Here is an 18,787-nt window from a genome sequence, read left to right as displayed (position 1 = left end):
CGAAAAAATTGTCTTACATTTTTTAAAATCTTATTTTCTATTTTTTTCTTATTTTCTATCTACGTGACTTTACCGAAAAATTCCTGCAGTCACGAAAGTTTTAAGTCAAAATTTAAAACCTACATCTGCTTTATTTACCTGGTCAAGGCCTATGATACTATCAATAGGCCTGGGCTTTTGGTTGTTTTTCGTGCTTTAATAATGATGGTGGGAAAGCCCAGGTAAAGCTACGTGGCCGGGAGTTGGAGCCATTCCGTTCACCTTGGGGTGCGACAGGGATGTCCTGTGGCTCCCACATTATTCAACATAGTTTTCAATCACGTAGTTCGAGAAGCCTTCCATGGCTGACTGGTGGAATCTCCATCTGGTGCAGATGCAATGGGAGGCTGATCGATGCTCGGGTGCGGTCGAGGGATGGCTCCCTATTGGTTAACCATGTTATGTATGCTGATCTGGTAATTGTTGCTCACATAGAGAATGAGTTGGAGGCACTGCTGCTAGACCTGGAGTGTACCACTAAGAGGTGAGGCCCCCACCAAAAATAAGCACCTACCTGGGTTGTTTGTGCCATCACACACTCCACGCCTTCAACTCCCCATTGGTGATGTGGCAATTGTGCATAGTGTAGATTTTGCCATACCTGGGCAGTGAGCTTATAATCAGCTCGAGTTTGACGGCAGTGGAGCGGCATTATCTTTTCATCAGCTGCGTAAAGCTGTGTGGAATCTACCTGGTCTGTCGCTCCACACGAAGCTTCGGGTCTTCCCGGCCATGGTCATACCCTCCCTTTATGCTTGTGAAACGTGGACCCCCTAATGGAACATCTTTACCAGTTAGAAACATTCAGGCTGGCCTGCCCACAATTCAACCTGGGATTAACCAGGCTGGATTTGTGTGAGGAGCTCACAAATCCTTGAAAGCTCTGGACAAAGTCCCATCGGTGAGCTCCGGCAGGTAAAGGCTGCGATGGCTGGGTCATGTAGCCCGCATGCCCAGTCACCGCATGCCGAAACAGCTTTTGTTCTGCCAGATAGAGGGGGCTAAACGGACGCAGCACTGGCTCGAGAAGATATGGAATGATGTCCACGAGGAAGTGGAGCTGAGTGGACTCGCCGATGACTGGTACGAGCGGTGTCAAGATCGGCCTCTGTTGAGGAGGCTCGTCAAGGGCGCTGCTCGGCAGTTTGAGGCAGTCGCCCTCCAACAACAACGGAGGGCAGAGTGAAGCTCACAACAACGAGCGGGGCGCCGTGCGGCTAAAACGCAGCGAGTTTGCACAGACGGGGGCACAGTTGGTGCATCTGACAGTCATCTCAGTCAGTCGACCCATGGGACCTGGGTCTGTCCCGTGACCTCCTGCCAGCGGGTGTTCGACACTTCACGTGGCCTTAAAGTGCACATAGCCTGGCACAAGTGCCGTGGTGATATCGTGGCAAATGGCGGTTATTGTGTGTCTGTGCACCCCTATTTTCTTACGTAACTTTATTTAATGTTTTTTTTACAATACATTATTTATCACAGTATTACATGCATATGTACACTTTCTTATTGATCAATTTAACAATGTTTATCATTTACGTTGAACCGTAACACATTTAATAACACTGACCGTATATGGGCATTTAAATACTGTGCATTGTTGCGTTCCGAATTGTGTACCATCCTTCGACTTACGAACGGGTCTCAGGAACGTATTGTTGTTATTTTTTTATATCTAGGTGACTTTACCGCAAGAACCATAGAATAGTGTATAGTCGTGAAGTGTATAGTAAGTGTATAATGCAGGGTATAGTGTAGTAGTGTATAGTGTAGTATATAGTAGTGTATAATGTAGTGTATAGTAGTGTATAATGTAGTGTATAGTGTAGTGTATAGTCGTGTATAGTGTAGTGCATAGTCGTGTATAATGTAGTGTATAGTGTAGTATATAATAGTGTATAGTAAGTGTATAATGCAGGGTATAGTCGTGTAGTATATAGTCGTGTATAATGTAGTGTATAGTCGTGTATAATGTAGTATATAGTAGTGTATAGTGTAGTATATAGTAGTGTATAGTGTAGTGTATTGTGTATAATGTAGTGTATAGTGTAGTATATAGTAGTGTATAATGTAGTGTATAGTCATGTATAATGTAGTGTATAGTGTAGTATATAGTAGTGTATAGTGAAGTATATAGTAGTGTATAATGTAGTGTATAGTGTAGTATATAGTAGTGTATAGTGTAGTGTATAGTCGTGTATAATGTAGTGTATAGTGTAATATATAGTAGTGTATAGTGTAGTATATAGTAGTGTATAGTGAAGTATATAGTAGTGTATAATGTAGTGTATAGTGTAGTATATAGTAGTGTATAGTGTATATAGTAGTGTATAATGTAGTGTATAGTCATGTATAATGTAGTGTATAGTCATGTATAATGTAGTGTCTAGTGTAGTATATAGTAGTGTATAGTGTAGTATACAGTAGTGTATAATGTAGCGTATCGTAGATGTATGTGCTCTGCTAATTGGAGGTTCCGCATTTTGTCTCCCAAGTGCACCAACTTAGACTCCCATCGTGTCGCCCTCTTGCTGGGAATCATCGTTCACTCAGTCTCATCACGTCTACCACCTCGTCATCACGTCTACCACACTCGTCATCACGTCTACCCAACATCGTCATCACGTCTACCACATTCGTCATCACGTCGACCAAATTCGTCATCACGTCTGCCGCACTCATCATCACGTCTGCACATACGTCATCACGTCTACCAAACTCGTCATCACGTCTGGACATACGTCATCGCGTCGACCAGCGCTCATCATCACGTCTACCCACCATCGTCACCACGTCCCCTAGTCAACACGTAATATCGCCATCACGTCCACCACTCGTCACGTCTACTCCGCATACGTCATCACGCCTAACATCACGTCATCACGTCCACCACTCGTCAAGTCCTTGTGTTTACCAATCGCTTCGGGTTCGCCACTCGGGGCTGCTGCTGCGGGGAAACCGAGCGGAGGGCGAGACCCGGTGGGTGACTCCTGCTGCTGCTGCTGCTCCTCTTCCTGCTGCTCCTCCTGCTGCTGCTCCTCCTGCTGCTGCTCCGCACTCCTCCTGCTGCTCCTCCTGCTGCTCCTCCTGATCCTCCTGCTGCTCCTGATCCTCCTGCTGCTCCTGATCCTCCTGCTGCTCCTGATCCTCCTGTTGCTGTTCATCCTGCTCCTCCTGCTCCTGCTGCTCCTGATCCTCCTCCTGCTGCTCCTGCTGCTGCTCCTGCTGCTGCTCCTGCTGCACGTCCTCCTCTTATCCCTGGTCATGCTCATCAACCTCCTCATCCTACTGCTCCTCATCCCCTCCTCCTGCACCTCCTCATCCTCGCACTTTCACAGTGTGTACCCACGCCTAATACCTTTGCGGTTTCTTTGCGCTGACAGTCGTGTAGAATCCGAGGTTCTCAGAAGTTTATATATAACGACTCCTCTACTTACGAACATTCGACTTACAAACTTTCAGAGACGCGAACAAACCTGGCAGTATGTCCAGTTGCCTGTTGGGAACCGAGAGTCATAAGTTCAACCTATGCGCAATAGGTGGTGGTGGTGGCATCTACTTCTGCAGAACGTTAGAGAACCATTGACATCTACAGCTGCAGAACATGAAGAACCAGTGGCATCTACATCTGCAGAACGTGAAGAACCAGTGGCATCTACATCTGCAGAAGGTGAAGAACCAGTGGCATCTACATCTAAAGAAAGTGAAGAACCATTGGCATCTACTTCTGCAGAACGTGAAGAACCAGTGACATCTACAGCTGCAGAACATGAAGAACCAGTGGCATCTACAGCTGCAGAACGTGAAGAACCAGCGGCATCTACATCTGCAGAACGTGAAGAACCAGCGGCATCTACATCTGCAGAACGTGAAGAACCAGTGGCATCTACATCTGCAGAACGTGAAGAACCAGTGACATCTATGTCTGCAAAACATGAAGAACCAGTGGCGTCTACATCTGCAGAACGTGAAGAACCAGCGGCATCTGCAGAACGTGAAGAACCAGTGGCATCTACATCTGCAGAACGTGAAGAACCAGTGACATCTACATCTGCAAAACATGAAGAACCAGTGGCATCTACATCTGCAGAACGTGAAGAATCAGCGGCATCTACATCTGCAGAACGTGAAGAACCAGTGACATCTACATTTGCAAAACATGAAGAACCAGTGGCATCTACATCTAAAGAAAGTGAAGAACCAGTGGCATCTACATCTGCAGAACGTGAAGAACCAGTGACATCTATATCTGCAAAACATGAAGAACCAGTGGCATCTACAGCTTCAGAACATGAAGAACCAGCGGCATCTACATCTGCAGAACGTGAAGAACCAGCAGCATCTACATCTGCAGAACGTGAAGAACCAGTGGCATCTACATCTGCAGAACGTGAAGAACCAATGACATCTACGTCTGCAAAACATGAAGAACCAGTGGCATCTACATCTGCAGAACGTGAAGAACCAGCGGCATCTACATCTGCAGAACGTGAAGAACCAGTGGCATCTACATCTGCAGAACGTGAAGAACCAGTGACATCGACAGCTGCAGCACATGAAGAACCAGTGGCATCTACAGCTGCAGAACGTGAAGAACCAGCGGCATCTACATCTGCAGAACGTGAAGAACCAGTGGCATCTACATCTGCAGAAAGTGAAGAACCAGTGACATCTACATCTGCAAAACATGAAGAACCAGTGGCATCTGCAGAACGTGAAGAACCAGCGGCATCTACATCTGCAGAACGTGAAGAACCAGTGGTATCTACATCTGCAGAACGTGAAGAACCAGCGACATCTACATTTGCAGAACATGAAGAACCAATGGCATCTACATCTGCTGAACATGAAGAACCAGTGGCATCTACATCAGCAGAACGTGAAGAACCAGCGACATCTACATTTGCAGAACATGAAGAACCAGTGGCATCTACATCTGCTGAACATGAAGAACCAGTGGCATCTACATATGCAGATCATGAAGAACCAGTGGCATCTACATCTGCTGAACATGAAGAACCAGTGGCATCTACATATGCAGATCATGAAGAACCAGTGGCATCTACAGCTGCAGAACATGAAGAACCAGTGGCATCTACAGCTGCAGAACGTGAAGAACCAGCGGCATCTACATCTGCAGAACGTGAAGAACCAGCAGCATCTACATCTGCAGAACGTGAAGAACCAGTGGCATCTACATCTGCAGAACGTGAAGAACCAGCGACATCTACATTTGCAGAACATGAAGAACCAGTGGCATCTACATCTGCTGAACATGAACCAGTGGCATCTACATCAGCAGATCATGAAGAACCAGTGGCATCTACATTTGCAGAATGTGAAGAACCAGTGGAATCTACATTTGCAGAACATGAAGAACAGTGGCATCTACGTCTGCAGAACGTGAAGAACCAGCGGCATCTACATTTGCAGAACATGAAGAACCAGTGGCATCTACATCTGCTGAACATGAAGAACCAGTGGCATCTACATCAGCAGAACGTGAAGAACCAGCGGCATCTACATTTGCAGAACATGAAGAACCAGTGGCATCTACATCTGCTGAACATGAAGAACCAGTGGCATCTACATCTGCAGATCATGAAGAACTAGTGGCATCTACATTTGCAGAACGTGAAGAAACAGTGGCACCTACATATACAGGATAATATACAACTTTTAAAACCATTCCCCCTGTTTAGTGTATATTCCACAAACAACGTGTTTGGAATCTACAGTAGTAAAGTTGGGAATTACGAGCAAATCGACTTACGAACAGACCTCTGCAACCCAACTTGTTCGTAAATAGAGGCGTCTATTTCCCGTAGCAAAGCTCCGCTGAGCTAGAACGATTATTTTTTTGTTCAAAGGGCAATTCGGACCGGTAGACATAAAAATATTCCACGCATTTTTTGAATTTTTTACTTAATAATAACCGCAATTATTGTGTAAGATTTACATTTTCGCACTTAAACTCCAGTAATTGTTTTTTTTAAATAACAGTCAGTTTAAGTGAGGACAGAGAATGGCAGAATGGAGATGCAAGAGATGTCAGAATTTAAATAATCAGAATCTTGCATTTGTACTGCAGGAAGAGGTAATCCGATGAGCTATGAAGTTATTTGCTCACTTATGTCCAGTAAGGGGGCACGGGGGGTCAGAACGTTACAACAACAAACACGATACTCACAAATACGATAGGAGTGCAAGGTATAGGAAAGGTAAACAAATCACTTAAAACAATATACAAATGAAACTAAACTATTTTTTTTATCTTACCAGGTAAGGTCCACTGAGCTATTACCTGATTTTTCAGAAGCGACCTCGCCATAACAAATGATAGCTCAACGAAGTGGCTTATCACGCGGAAATTTATGGCAGCCAAATACTCTTGACATGTGCCGTGTCCCCCCCCCCCCCCCCGTCAGGTGATAAGCTGCAAAGAAGATCCCTGGGCAGCAGGCAAAATGCCGCGCAGAGCCAACATGCGATGGGAAGACATCGCAGCCGCTGCTGCCGCCGCTGCTGCCGCTGCAGCTACTGCTACTACCGGTGAGCGGTGTCTATGCGTTTTGCTTCCTTCTCGCCACAGAACTCTCGCTGGAGGAAGGGGGGGGGGTGGTGTGTCGGAGTCGGCAGTGTCGACCGGCGTGAGTTTGACGCGTCGCACGATCATCGTCGTTGTCGTCACAGCTCTGTCTCTCTCTCCCGTGGCGGAGATGAGATACCAGCAACTCCAAATGCATCGCTGTGGAAGGATGTTGCCGCTGCCACTTCTGCTGCTGCATCTAAGCTGGAGCCAAAGGGGTGACTCAACATAGTTAGAAAAAGGGTTGCGCGTATATCGAAGACGACCTGGTGATGCGGGCGGTGATTGAAAGGAAACTGGCTGCAAATTTGGACACACACACGTGTGATGTTGTATACATTATGTATACATTAACCCCTCCCCCCTCCTCCTCTAGTCTTAGCACCTGATTGTCTCACAAGAGACGACATCAGATTTATCCACTCCTCTATACCTATATTAAAATTTAACGAGATCCAACTAATACTTTAGAACGTAAGACTACTGCAATCATTGCAAATTCATTAATTCCCAAGGCAGAGCAATACCAAATTTAGCCAAGGGCCTCAAAACCATCTAGACTGTATGGGCTACCAAAGATTCATGAAATCGGTATCCCATTACCACCCATAGTAAGTACAATAGGCTCTGCTACATATAAATTAGCAAAATATGTAACTAACCAAATACATTTCGACGTCATCGTCACACTAGTCAGCCAGCTGTGTGGTTGGATGTAGGCGATGGGACTATGTAGAGAGGTCGGCTGTGCGTGGCTAAAGTAGAGACGTGGAAATATTACCCAGTGTTGTGCCCAGTGTGAGAATAAATAAGAAGTCCTCTACACAATGTGCCTCTGAAGTCGCCCATTACACATGTTAAAGAAGCACTATGACTGAATGGCTACAATAATGCTCAAATGAACAGAGCATTGAATGCCAAACCAAGATCGAACAGCAATACTGCTGAAAGCAATCAGATTATTAAAACAATAAAAATACCATATATCTCAGGAGTAACTTACAAATTTGCTCGTGTTTTGCAAAAGGAAAACATGAAAGCAAGATTTGGTACGGTACACAAAATTCTAAAACTAATATCTTGTACTAAAGATGAATTACCTAAGTTATCAACAGAAGGTGTTCATCAGATTAATTTCTTATGCGGTAAATGCTATATTGGACAGACGGGACATAACATTAGTGTAAGACTAAAAAAAAACAAAGAAATATTAAATACTCTCAAACACAACTGTCGACAGTTGCAGAACATGCTTGCCAACATGGACACTCAATTTATTTTGATAACGTTGAAGTGTTATGTAAAACTAATTATTACTGGCCAAGACTAATTAGAGAATCCATTGAAATTTAGAAAAATACTCTTGACAGCTACAGGCTTAGTGCAGCCTGGAAGGGTATTATTAAGTAATACATATGAGAAACACATACTAATTAATACTGCCCTTCCCCCCTCTGATCTCTGCACCTGATTGGTTTCAGTGATTGGGTTCAGTGATTGGGTTCAGTTATTAAGTAATACATATTAGAATTACAATTCCTTACAGAGGACTCATACTAATGAACTGAATACTAATCTATTATATAATTACAATACCCTCCTCTGATCTCTGCACCTGATTTGGTTCCATGATGATGTCGTCCTGCTCAATATAAGACTGGAAGCAGGTGGATGGCTTCACTATTTTGGCAAATCGCCCGATGATGCTGGATGTAATTACTAGCAAAAAGGTCGTACTCAGATTGTAAATGTTGTGGATTCACTCTTCAACACACCGGTGGGCTGAAGTTGTAACTATTTGGTGTATTGTTTATGTGACAAACCCCTTACTGATTGCCCGTGTCGGGTGGTGGAGGGTTTCGACACATTTATACTTACACGATCTAACCCAAAAACCTTTATTATGAATAATATTGGTCGCGAAAGCCTATGTGTTAAACTGCTCTATTTAAGACCGAAACAGGAGTAGATTTTCTCCACAACTCTGTGGCTGTCACCTGATGATGCTTGTTGCTCTTGTTGGAATTACTGACGAAACGTCACGACTACTCGAATTGTAAATGTTGTCATGGGTTTGCTCTCGAACACACAACTGGTTTGTGTGCTGCACTAGTAACTCATTGGTACGTTTTCTTTACATGACAAACCCCTGACTGATTGGCTGTGTCTCGGGGTGGTGGCAAGGAGAGGTAATCCGATGAGCTATGAAGTTCTTTGCTCACATATGTCCAGTAAGGGGGCACGGGGTTCAGAACGTTACAACAAACACGATACAGAGACTCCTCTACTTACGAACAAACCCTGTTCTTATGTTCAGTTGCCTGTTCGGAGAGTCATAAATTCAACCGCCGTGCAATAGATGGCGGTGGTGGCATCTACATCTGCAGAGCGTGAAGGTTCCAGAGGTCTATTCGTAAGTCGATTTGTTTACGCCAGACTTTACGCCTGTCGATTCCAAATATGTTGTACGGTGTGTACACTAAACACGGGGAATGCCAAACTTGATTTGAAGCTTTCGTGACTGCAGGAATTACTCTTGTTCTTTCGGTAAAGTCACATAGAAAGAAAATAAATTAAATAATAGAATACGACGTTTCGATTGCAACACAAGCAACCGTCATCAGGTAGAACTAAATTGTGTTGCAATCGAAACGTCGTATTCTATTATTTAATTTATTTTCTTTCTACGTGACTTTACCGAAAGAAGCAAAGAGTAACGGGGAATGCCTTTAAAAGTTGTATAATCTCTTTTAGATGCCACTGGCACTTCATGTTATGTAGATGCAGATGCCACCACCGCCATCTATTGCCCAGCAGTTGAACGTACGACTCTCGGTCCAAACAGGTAACTAGACATACAGACAGGTTTGTTCGTATCTCTGAAAGTTAATAAGTCGAATGTTCGTAAGTAGAGCAGTCCCTGCATTGTATTGTTGTAACGTTCAGACCCTGTGCCCTCCTTATTGGACATCTGTAGAAAAAAGAGCTGTGCAGATCATCGGATTAATTTCTCCAGTTATAATAAACTAATGCTGCATTTTTGTATGATAATAAAAATACAATTATAAGATTTGACATTCACGTGTCTTGATTTTTACCCCCCCCCCCCCCCGTACAGGAGGAGTGGTACCTTATCCGACCGTGAAGGCATTGAGTGGTCGCTTGGAGCGTAACCCTCGGAGGCAGACGTGGCTCCAGGTGAAAGAGGAGAGAGAGGAGGAGGAGGAATGCCGGGGTGAGTGACTTTGCTGTTGCAACGTTCTGACCCCCGTGCCCAGACAATTTGTGACAAAGAGCTTTATAGCTTATCAGATTCCTCGTTACCCTCCTCCCCCCCTCCTCGTCCTCCTCCCCCCCTCCTCCTCCTCTCCCCCCCCTTCTCCCCCTTTCCTCTTCCCCTTCCTCCTCCCCCCTCCCCTATCTCCATCCTCCCTCCTCCCCCCCTCCACCTCCCCCACTCCCCCTCCACCCCCTCGCCCCCCTCCTCCTCCTCACCCCCCTCCTCCTCCTCACTCCCTCCTCCTCGTCCACCTCCTCTACCTCTCCCTCTCCTCTTCCACCTCCACCCCCCCCTCCTCATCCTCTTTCTCCACCCTTCCTCCTGTAGTCTTAAATAAAATATTCAAATTGTTCTGAAATAGTAGAAATGGAGGTATTTTATTTAAGACAGGAAACAGGAGCAGGATTTCTCCACAATTCTGGCTAATCGCCTGATGAGGCCTGGTTGTTGTTGTGGTTGTCTCTGTTGTTGTTGTAATTACACCGGCGACCCGTCACGGAACTGGAATTGTAAATGTGTGTTGTGGGTTTCACTCTCCTACACACACATGGCCGGTTTATTGCTGAACTCGTCAACTTCATTGGCCACGTTTTGTTTACGTGACGAACCCCTTACCTGTTGGCTGTGTCGAGTGGTGGAGGGTTTAACGACACATTTATACTTTTATATCTAAACGCACTCTTAACCCCAACAAAATGACTTCTGTTATGCGGCGATGATGACGTAGCTTGCTTCCTTTACGATGCAGACGCGTCGTCGAACTTGATAATAATTGTTTTTTGTCGTCGACTTCGTTAACAGAGGTTAGGGCTGATATTCATATCCCAGCCGAAGGAGGTGACATTCGAGTTAAAGAGGAGGATGAGGAGGGGCGGAGCGAAGAAGATGGAGTGGGAGTGGGAGGAGGAGGCCTTCGTATCAAACAAGAGCCCCTGGAGCCCGATGAGGAGCGAGCGGTTAACGACGTCTCCCCATCGGCCTGGCGAGGAGACGGCTGGGCGCCTTCGTCGGGTGTGGCGGAGGTGGAGGTGGAGGTAGAGAATGAGAGCGACGGTGAGTGTGTGTGGGGCATGCCAGTAGTGGTATAGATGTTAACTAACTCACCTGGTGCGCAGGGAGGTAGTGGGTTCGATCCCGACCCTGATGAGATGTTAACTACCTCGCCTGGTGCACAGGAGATCGTGGGTTCGATTCTGACCCTAATGAGATGTTAACTACCTCGCCTGGTGTACAGGAGGTGGTGGGTCCGATCCCGACCCTGACGAGACATTAACTACCTCGCCCGGTGCGCAGGGAGGTAGTGGGTTTACAACGACAACAAAAAAATAACACGAGACTATTTCGTCCTGTCGTCATTTATATTTTAACACCCGCCCACGCGAGGCATAGCAGCGGAGGGCGGACCCGCGAGGCGCTCCGGCGAACGGACGCGCGACGACGACGACGACGACGACGACGACGACGAACCCCGACGGAGGCCGCCGCCCGAGGGCGGGCATGCGCGAGTTCACGCTTGCCCCGAGTGCGGCAAGGCGTTCGCGACGACCAAGAGCCTCAGGCGCCACCAGAAGATCCACCTGCTCGTGAAGCCCTACCAGTGCCCCGCGTGCGACAAGGGCTTCGTGCGCCCCTCCACCCTACGCAGCCACATGTGGATCCACACGGGCGAGAAGCTGCATAGGTGCTCGGCGTGCGGCAAGAGCTTCTCGCAGTCGTCGTCGCTGCAGAACCACGCGCGGACGCACACCGGCGAGAGGCCGCACGTCTGCCCCGTCTGCGGCAAGGGCTTCATCCAGTCGTCACCCTACCAGCGGCACATGATGACGCACACGGGCGACAGGCCACACAAGTGCCACCTGTGCGCGAAGTCCTTCACCGTCGCCAAGTTCCTCAAGGACCACCTGATGACGCACACGGGCGAGCGGCCCTACAGGTGCTCCTTCTGCGAGAAGGGCTTCATCAAGCAGCTGAACCTCGTGTGCCACGTGCGGTCGCACACGGGCGAGAAGCCGCACACGTGCCCCGTGTGCGGCAAGGGCTTCGCCTACAAGTCGGTGCTCAAGTGTCACATGAGGACTCACAGGGGGAAGATGGACCAACATTAGCGGCCCTCTGTAGGATGAATAAAGTGTAAAACATAGGCCACGTGACAGTGTTAGACATTTGTGGATTATTAGATAGCCTGGGCTTTTTTTCACTTTCGTTTAAAAAAAACTCAAATGATAAGACAATACTACAAGATTGCTGTGCATATATCGAAATAGGGATTGTAAATCCTATGTCATTCACTACCACCAGAAAGACACCCGATGACCCACACGGGGCCTTACAGGGTGCCACCGTGTGACGATAATCAAGTCGGTGCTTGAGTATCACGTGAGGACTCACAGGGGGAAAGTGGACCGACACGAGCGGCTTCTGGGATGGAAAAAGTATAAATATGAAGGCCACGTGACAGTGTGGATTATCAAAGAGTCTGGGCTTTTTTTCGGTTTAAATTAAAATGAAAATTATAAGACCAGAGTAACACTACAAGATTGCTATAGCTACAGTAAGGTTTCAGAGTATGCGGGAGTAGGTAAGTTCCGTGTACCTCCGGTAAGCGCGAATTTTCATAAGTTGGGGTTCGCCTGTATGAGTATAGATATACATTGGAAATATATACACTCCTATATACAGTAAAACCTTGGATTGCGAGCATAATTCGTTCCGGAAACGTGTTTGTAATCCAAAGCACTCGTATATCAAAGCACTCATATATCAGTTGTGATCACGTGACGCTGGGCAGACAAAGCGTATACGTACTCCTCGTATTGCAAGACCTCGCTCGTTTATCAAATTCATATTGCTTTAAAAATTTTGCTCGTCTTGCAAAATAACTCGCAAACCAAGTTACTCGCAATCCAAGGTTTTACTGTACTACTATATCACTAGAAACTACTATACGAGTGTAATATATAACATGTAAGAGTGTATATGAAATGTATATAAATGTACATAAATGTTTATTGAAGTCAAAGTATTGTACAGTAAATGATTCACTAATCATCGGTTGCATCAAAGTCAGATAGAAAACGAGATTATTAACACGAGACTAGAACACTAGATATTGTTTTGGACACGTTTCTTGCGCGAGCAATACAGTTACATGCCCTCAAATACACATGGCGGGGGGTGATTTGACCCCGTGCGTGTAGCGAAAGTAAAGTCACAGAGTGTAAGGATGAATTGGGGTGGTCGGTCGCGTATGAGCGGGTCCGCGTACTCTTAGCCCGCATACTCTTGACACCTATCGAAATCGGAAATATCTTTCCTCGGTCATTCATCGCCACCGATACTCATACGTTTAACTTCCAGAGAGGCATGCGATGACCCACACTGGGCACTATAGGGGTTCTCGAGTGCCACCCTGTGTGATGACAAATCAATTCGGTGCTTGAGTGTCACATGAGGACTCACAGGGGGGAGATGGACCAACGCTAGAGGCCCTCTGTGGGATGGATAAAGTATAATATATTTTAAAAAGGCCATGTGACAGTGAGTGTGAAAATAAGAAGAGGTTTTTCCCTTTCTGATGTTAAGATCTTCAAACACCAAATAGATAAAAATTTGACTTAACTTACATGACTGCAGGAATTCATATTCTTAGTTCCAAGAATACCAAATAGAAACCTTTTTGCAAGGAATAAAGGCCGCATTAACCACACACAGTACTTGTGGTGAACATGCAAAGAAACATGCTCTGATAATTAATACATGCATTGTCTTTGAAACTGACTGTTCTACATCATAGACATCAGCCTTCTTTATGGCCTAGTCCAGGGGTGGGCAAATTTTTTGACACGCGAGCCACAATGAGGGGCCCAGGCCCTTTCGAGCCCTATACACCACACTCCCAGTCAAAGTGCGCCATCTAATGGGGAAATGGGGGCATTACAGGAGAAAGGTAAAATTTAATTTAATAGTAATAATATTTGGACAAGTTCGGCGGACCGGATTAAAAAGCCCAACGGGCCGTACTTTGCCCATGTCTGGCCTAGTCTCACTACCAGTGTCAGACCAGAGAAGAACAGCAAAAGGCTAACAGCACAAATACAATGCAAGTATCAGAGCTTTTACCGATACTCTTTTTTATTTTGTCTGAACACGTGAAAGTGAATCCGACGAGCTGAGACATGGGTCAAACGTGAATGCTGGTGTAGCTAAGCATAGGGTTTTTTTTCCCCATGTATGTACCCGTACGGTGAACTTCTTTTGCGCCATTACGTAGTTAACCGTGCTAATCGGAGGTGCCAGGGGAAGGACAAAACTAAACAACAACAAGCAGTTCGAAAGAAATTAGTTTGTCAATCTGAAAGTTGCATAGCTCCCAATGGCTTGCGAATGTGAAGAAAGAGCGTTCCAGACGGCCATAGAAGAGCATCTGAAAGCACCGTGCGATATTGCTGTGTAAAGTGGTGTAGTCTATAGTAGTGTAGTGTATAGTATATAGCATAGTATAAAGCAGTGTATAGTAGTGTGTATATAGCGTCTGAAAGCACGCAATACGGTGACAGTCTTTGTTCGATGGGCAGCCAAAAGCCACCACCGCCGCTGCTGCTGCGAGGCTGGAGCGGAGTTCGCGTGACGACGATGGTTTACGCTAATTTCTTCAGGAATGCTTTCTGCGTTCAGGTTTTTGTACTTCCGCCGCACCCACGTACGCACCCGCGTGCGTACGACACGTCGATCGGAGGATGAAAGTTGGGATGTGGGGGTAGGGAGCCATAAGGAGGGGTTTAAAAGGGGAACGATCGTAACCATTGTCGCAACAGCCCTCTTTTGTGCGTGTGTAACACGATTTGCGCTGTCCCTTCTTCTGCCTGTCCATGTTGGTTAGACCCCCCCCCAACCCGATCGCCGATTCAGACTTAAGTGTGCATTGGAGAACGCGAATCTCTACGAGCGGTGTCCTCAGTTCTAGAGCAGCGCAAATGGGGAGGGAAATCGCTTCGGTTTTTTTTTTGTGGCGAGTTCTCTCGGCGTTTCGCCTGCCCTAGGAAGTGAAGTGCCTTTGCGTGGTGGTAATAGAAATAAAAATCCACAATGGAGGTTTTGTTTGGGTTAGATCACATCAATATGAATGTCGTTAAACCCGCCACCAACCGACACAACCAATTAGTAAGGTTTGTCACATAAACGAAATGTGCCAATTCGTTACTAGTTTAGCACTAACCAGTTGTGTGTTGGAGAGTTTTGTTTACGTGACAAACCTTACTAATTGGCTGTGTCTCAGGGTGGTGGCAGGTTTAACGACACATTTATATTTACGCGATCTAACCCAAACTAACCTCTATTATGGATAATATTGGTCGTGAAAGCGCTACTACTACGTGTTAAACCAAAAGTAAATACATATAAAATTATATTTTATCGTGTACCGCACGAGATATACAGTGGCGTGTTTTGTGTGCGAGTGTTTGAGTAGCTTGGGATGGTCGCGTAGAATCAAAATATTTATACTGGAGGAAATCTGATGAGCTATGAAGCTCTTTTTCACATACAGTCCGTTCACCTATAACACGGAAGTTTTCATAATGTGAATTAACATATATAACGTGCTGAATGTATATTCTTGGTTCTTTTGGTAAAGTCATGTAGAAGTGAAACAAAATAATACAAATATAAAACAATAAAATTCTCACGACGTTTCGACTGGAACACAAGCAATCATCATCAGGTGTGAAAACCACAGCAATATTTTTTTATATATATTTATTCTTTTATTGTTTCCCTTCTATGTGACTTTACCGAAAGAACCAAGAATATGAATCCCTGCAGTCACGAAAGCTTTAAATCAAAAAGTGCCGAATGTTATTAAAGAAAGGCATTTTTTTCAGGGTGGTGGCAGATGCCAAATTGGATATAATGCGATGGAGCGAACTGCACTACGTGGCACAGCACGAGTATGAATAAGCAGTGGTCGTAGCATCATCGGTACCGATAAAGTAATTTTTATTTTACTTCTTGGCGGTTAAACACTTTGACGGCTGTATTCATGCCAGAAAGGATAAAGCCTTATCATTCCATACTTTTTTTTATTACAGTCTGTTCTCCTCTATAACGCGTGGTAGTTTTCCTAACGCAAATTGGATATATAACACGATTCATGTAATTTTCTTTCTCATAAGGCGGATGCCGAATTGGATGTAAGGCGATGGAGTGAATGGAACTACTTCACGCGGTGTGAGTAGGAACGGCTGCCGATGATGCTACGCCGAGCATCATCGTCGTCGCACAAGGCGTTGGGATGCTGCTGGATGCTGCTGGATGCTGCTTCTAGATGCTACCCACCACGCAACTCGGTCTTTGTCCGGCCCTGCGTTACGCAACTCACGCGCGTTATCGCGGACTGTGTTTACCCCCTATATCATATATTATTTATCATAACGCGATTTTTTTTTCCATAACGTGGTGTTCTTCAGGAACGCAACTACTACTACCGCCACGTTATAGGAGAACAACACCGGATGCCTGGGAGGAGCTCGGGGTCAGATCAGTACAGGAAGAAGTGGAGATTGGTGTGTGTGTGGTAGTGTTTGCATGTCTCACGGTGGCGAGATGTTAACTACCTCGCTTGGAATACAGGAGGTCGTGGGTTTGATCCCGACCCTGATGCCTGTTGTATCGTATCACGATGGCGAGATAACTACCTCGCCTGGTATACAGGAGGTCGTGGGTTTTATCCCGACCCTTATGCCTGCTGTATATTTGGAGTTTGCGGCGTCTCTCTCCCCGTGGTCATGTGGATTTTTTTCCTCGGGGATCCTCCGTTTTATTCCCTCTGCATTTAGAATCAACGTCGCGCGTTTAAAGAGTATTTGGCTGCTGCTATGAATGTCCACGTGATGACGATAAGCCCACTTCGTTGAGCTGTCATTTGTGATAGCTAAGTCGCTTCTCGAAAATAAGCTGATAGCTCAGTATGGGCCTTACCTGGTAAAATAAAAAAAATATCTTGATTTGAAGCTTTCGTGACTGCAGGAATCCATACTCTTTGGTTCTTTCGGTAAAGTCACATAGGTAGAATAAAATAAAACAAATCACGACGTTTCGATCGCAACACAAGCGGTATATTTATATTTTGTGATTTTGCTTACCTTCGCTATACACTCCTATCGTGTTTCTATTATTATTATTCGTTGTGGCTTTCTGACCCGCCCCTTACTGGACAACTGTGAAAAATAGCTCCATAGTTCGTTGGATTTCTCCAGGAAAAATACAGATTCTGATTCTGTGTGTATAGGTGCGCTTGTGTATTGGGGAGCAGTGGCGCAGCAGTTAGGAGCACTGCGCTGCGAAACCTGGCTACGACCCGAGTTCGATTCTCGCTCACGCCCAACATCGGTGATTGCGATTATCTGAACTGGTACTAGGCCTACCCCTAGGTCGACTCAGCCTTGCGGTGTGTAAACATCGCCACTGCTACTCGCTAACAGCACTTGCCCCAAGTCTGTTAGAGGCTACATGAGGGACCATTGTCTTTATGTATTGTGTTAGTTACGGTAGGGTGGAGGATCGGTGTGATGAGTGCGTGTGCCAGGGTGTGTTTGCCAGTGCATTCTGTGACAGTGTTCTGTAGTGTGTGGAGTATGTGTATATGTATGTATGTTGAACTTCTATTGCGCTGGACATAGCCAGCAGTGTTAGTTGGTACGAGCTCGTCTACAGCGTGTTAAGTATACGAACGAAGTGCATGGGACAGTCCTCGACTTACTAACATAATTGTATCGTTCTATCAAACTGTTCGTAAGTCGGAACATAATGTGGGTTTATTTCAATTCCCATACGGTCAGTGTTATGGAATGTGTTCCGGTTCGACAAAAAAATGTAAGAAATATTGTACATTTGCATGTAATACTGTAAAAACAAATACTGTCTGATGAATAAAACATTAAATAAAGTAACATGAATAGAAAAAAATATTGAGTCCCGCGTGCTTACTTGTCCGAAGGGGCGCAAGTCACACAGATACACAACAACCGCCATTCACCACTAAGTGGCGGTGACGTCACCATGGCGCTTGTGCCAAGCTATGTGCACGTTAAGGCCAGGTAAATTGTCAAACGCCCGCTGGCAGGAGGTAACGGGACAGACCCAGGTGCTATGGGTCGACTGAGATGACTGGCCGATGCACCACCTGTGCCCCCTACTGCGCCAACTTTGTGTTTTAACCACCCGGCGCTCCACTCGTTCTTGAGCATTGCTCCGCCCTCCGTTGTTGTTGGAGGGCGACTGCCTCCAACTGCCCAGCAGCGTCCTTCACGAGCCTCCTCCACAGAGGCCGATCTTGACACCGCTGGTACCGGTCATCGGCAAGTCCACCCAGCTCCACATCCTTTTGTACCACATCATTCCAAAGACCCCTTGTAAAGCTCATAACAGACTTTTGGGGCAAGTGCTGTTAGTAGCAGCACTTATGAAGGCTGGCACTGTGGAACACGGGGGTGGTGGTGGCCAGCACCACGCCAAGCCGCTTGTCTCTTTCGAGTGGCGATGTCTACTACACACCACACCGGGTAACTCATATTAGGCTGAGTAGACCTTGGGGAGGCCCAGGAGCGTTAAAATCATCGTCACTGGTGGTGTCGGCCATGAGCGGGAATTGAACTCACGTCACCAGATTCCTAGCACAGCGCGCTAACTGCTACACTACCGCTCCCCACATTTACATATACAGTAAAACCTTGGATTGCGAGCACAATTCGTTCGGAAACGTGTTTGTAATCCAAAGCACTCGTATATCAAAGCACTCATATCAGCTGTGATCACGTTACGCTCGGCAGACAAAGCGTATACGTACTACTCGTATTGCAAGACCTCGCTCGTTTATCAAATTA

At 46.0% G+C, this 18,787-nt stretch overlaps 1 protein-coding gene across 2 annotated transcripts; it reads left to right on the top strand.

Annotated features, from left to right (window-relative positions):
* Positions 1 to 2,448: 2,448 nt before the first annotated feature.
* On the top strand, positions 2,449 to 17,870 carry LOC116957637 (uncharacterized). Of its 2 annotated transcripts, none has more exons than XM_032979903.2 (5): positions 2,449 to 3,018; positions 6,468 to 6,591; positions 9,747 to 9,863; positions 10,710 to 10,961; positions 11,298 to 17,870. In XM_032979903.2, exons 2-5 carry the CDS (start codon positions 6,507 to 6,509, stop codon positions 12,011 to 12,013), a joined length of 1,170 nt encoding a protein of 389 aa, XP_032835794.2. In that variant the 5' UTR covers positions 2,449 to 3,018; positions 6,468 to 6,506; the 3' UTR covers positions 12,014 to 17,870. The 2 variants fall into 2 exon arrangements, with proteins under 2 accessions (XP_032835794.2, XP_032835792.2); XM_032979901.2 differs by having other exon boundaries at positions 11,292 to 17,870.
* The last annotated feature ends 917 nt before the right edge of the window (positions 17,871 to 18,787 follow it).

This window comes from Petromyzon marinus, chromosome 79, assembly GCF_048934315.1.
Source record: "Petromyzon marinus isolate PM22_M1 ecotype Great Lakes invasive population chromosome 79, UKy_Petmar_22M1.pri1.0, whole genome shotgun sequence".
In the NCBI taxonomy this organism is placed as follows: domain Eukaryota; kingdom Metazoa; phylum Chordata; class Hyperoartia; order Petromyzontiformes; family Petromyzontidae; genus Petromyzon; species Petromyzon marinus.
This window is presented reverse-complemented; position numbering and strand designations above follow the sequence as displayed.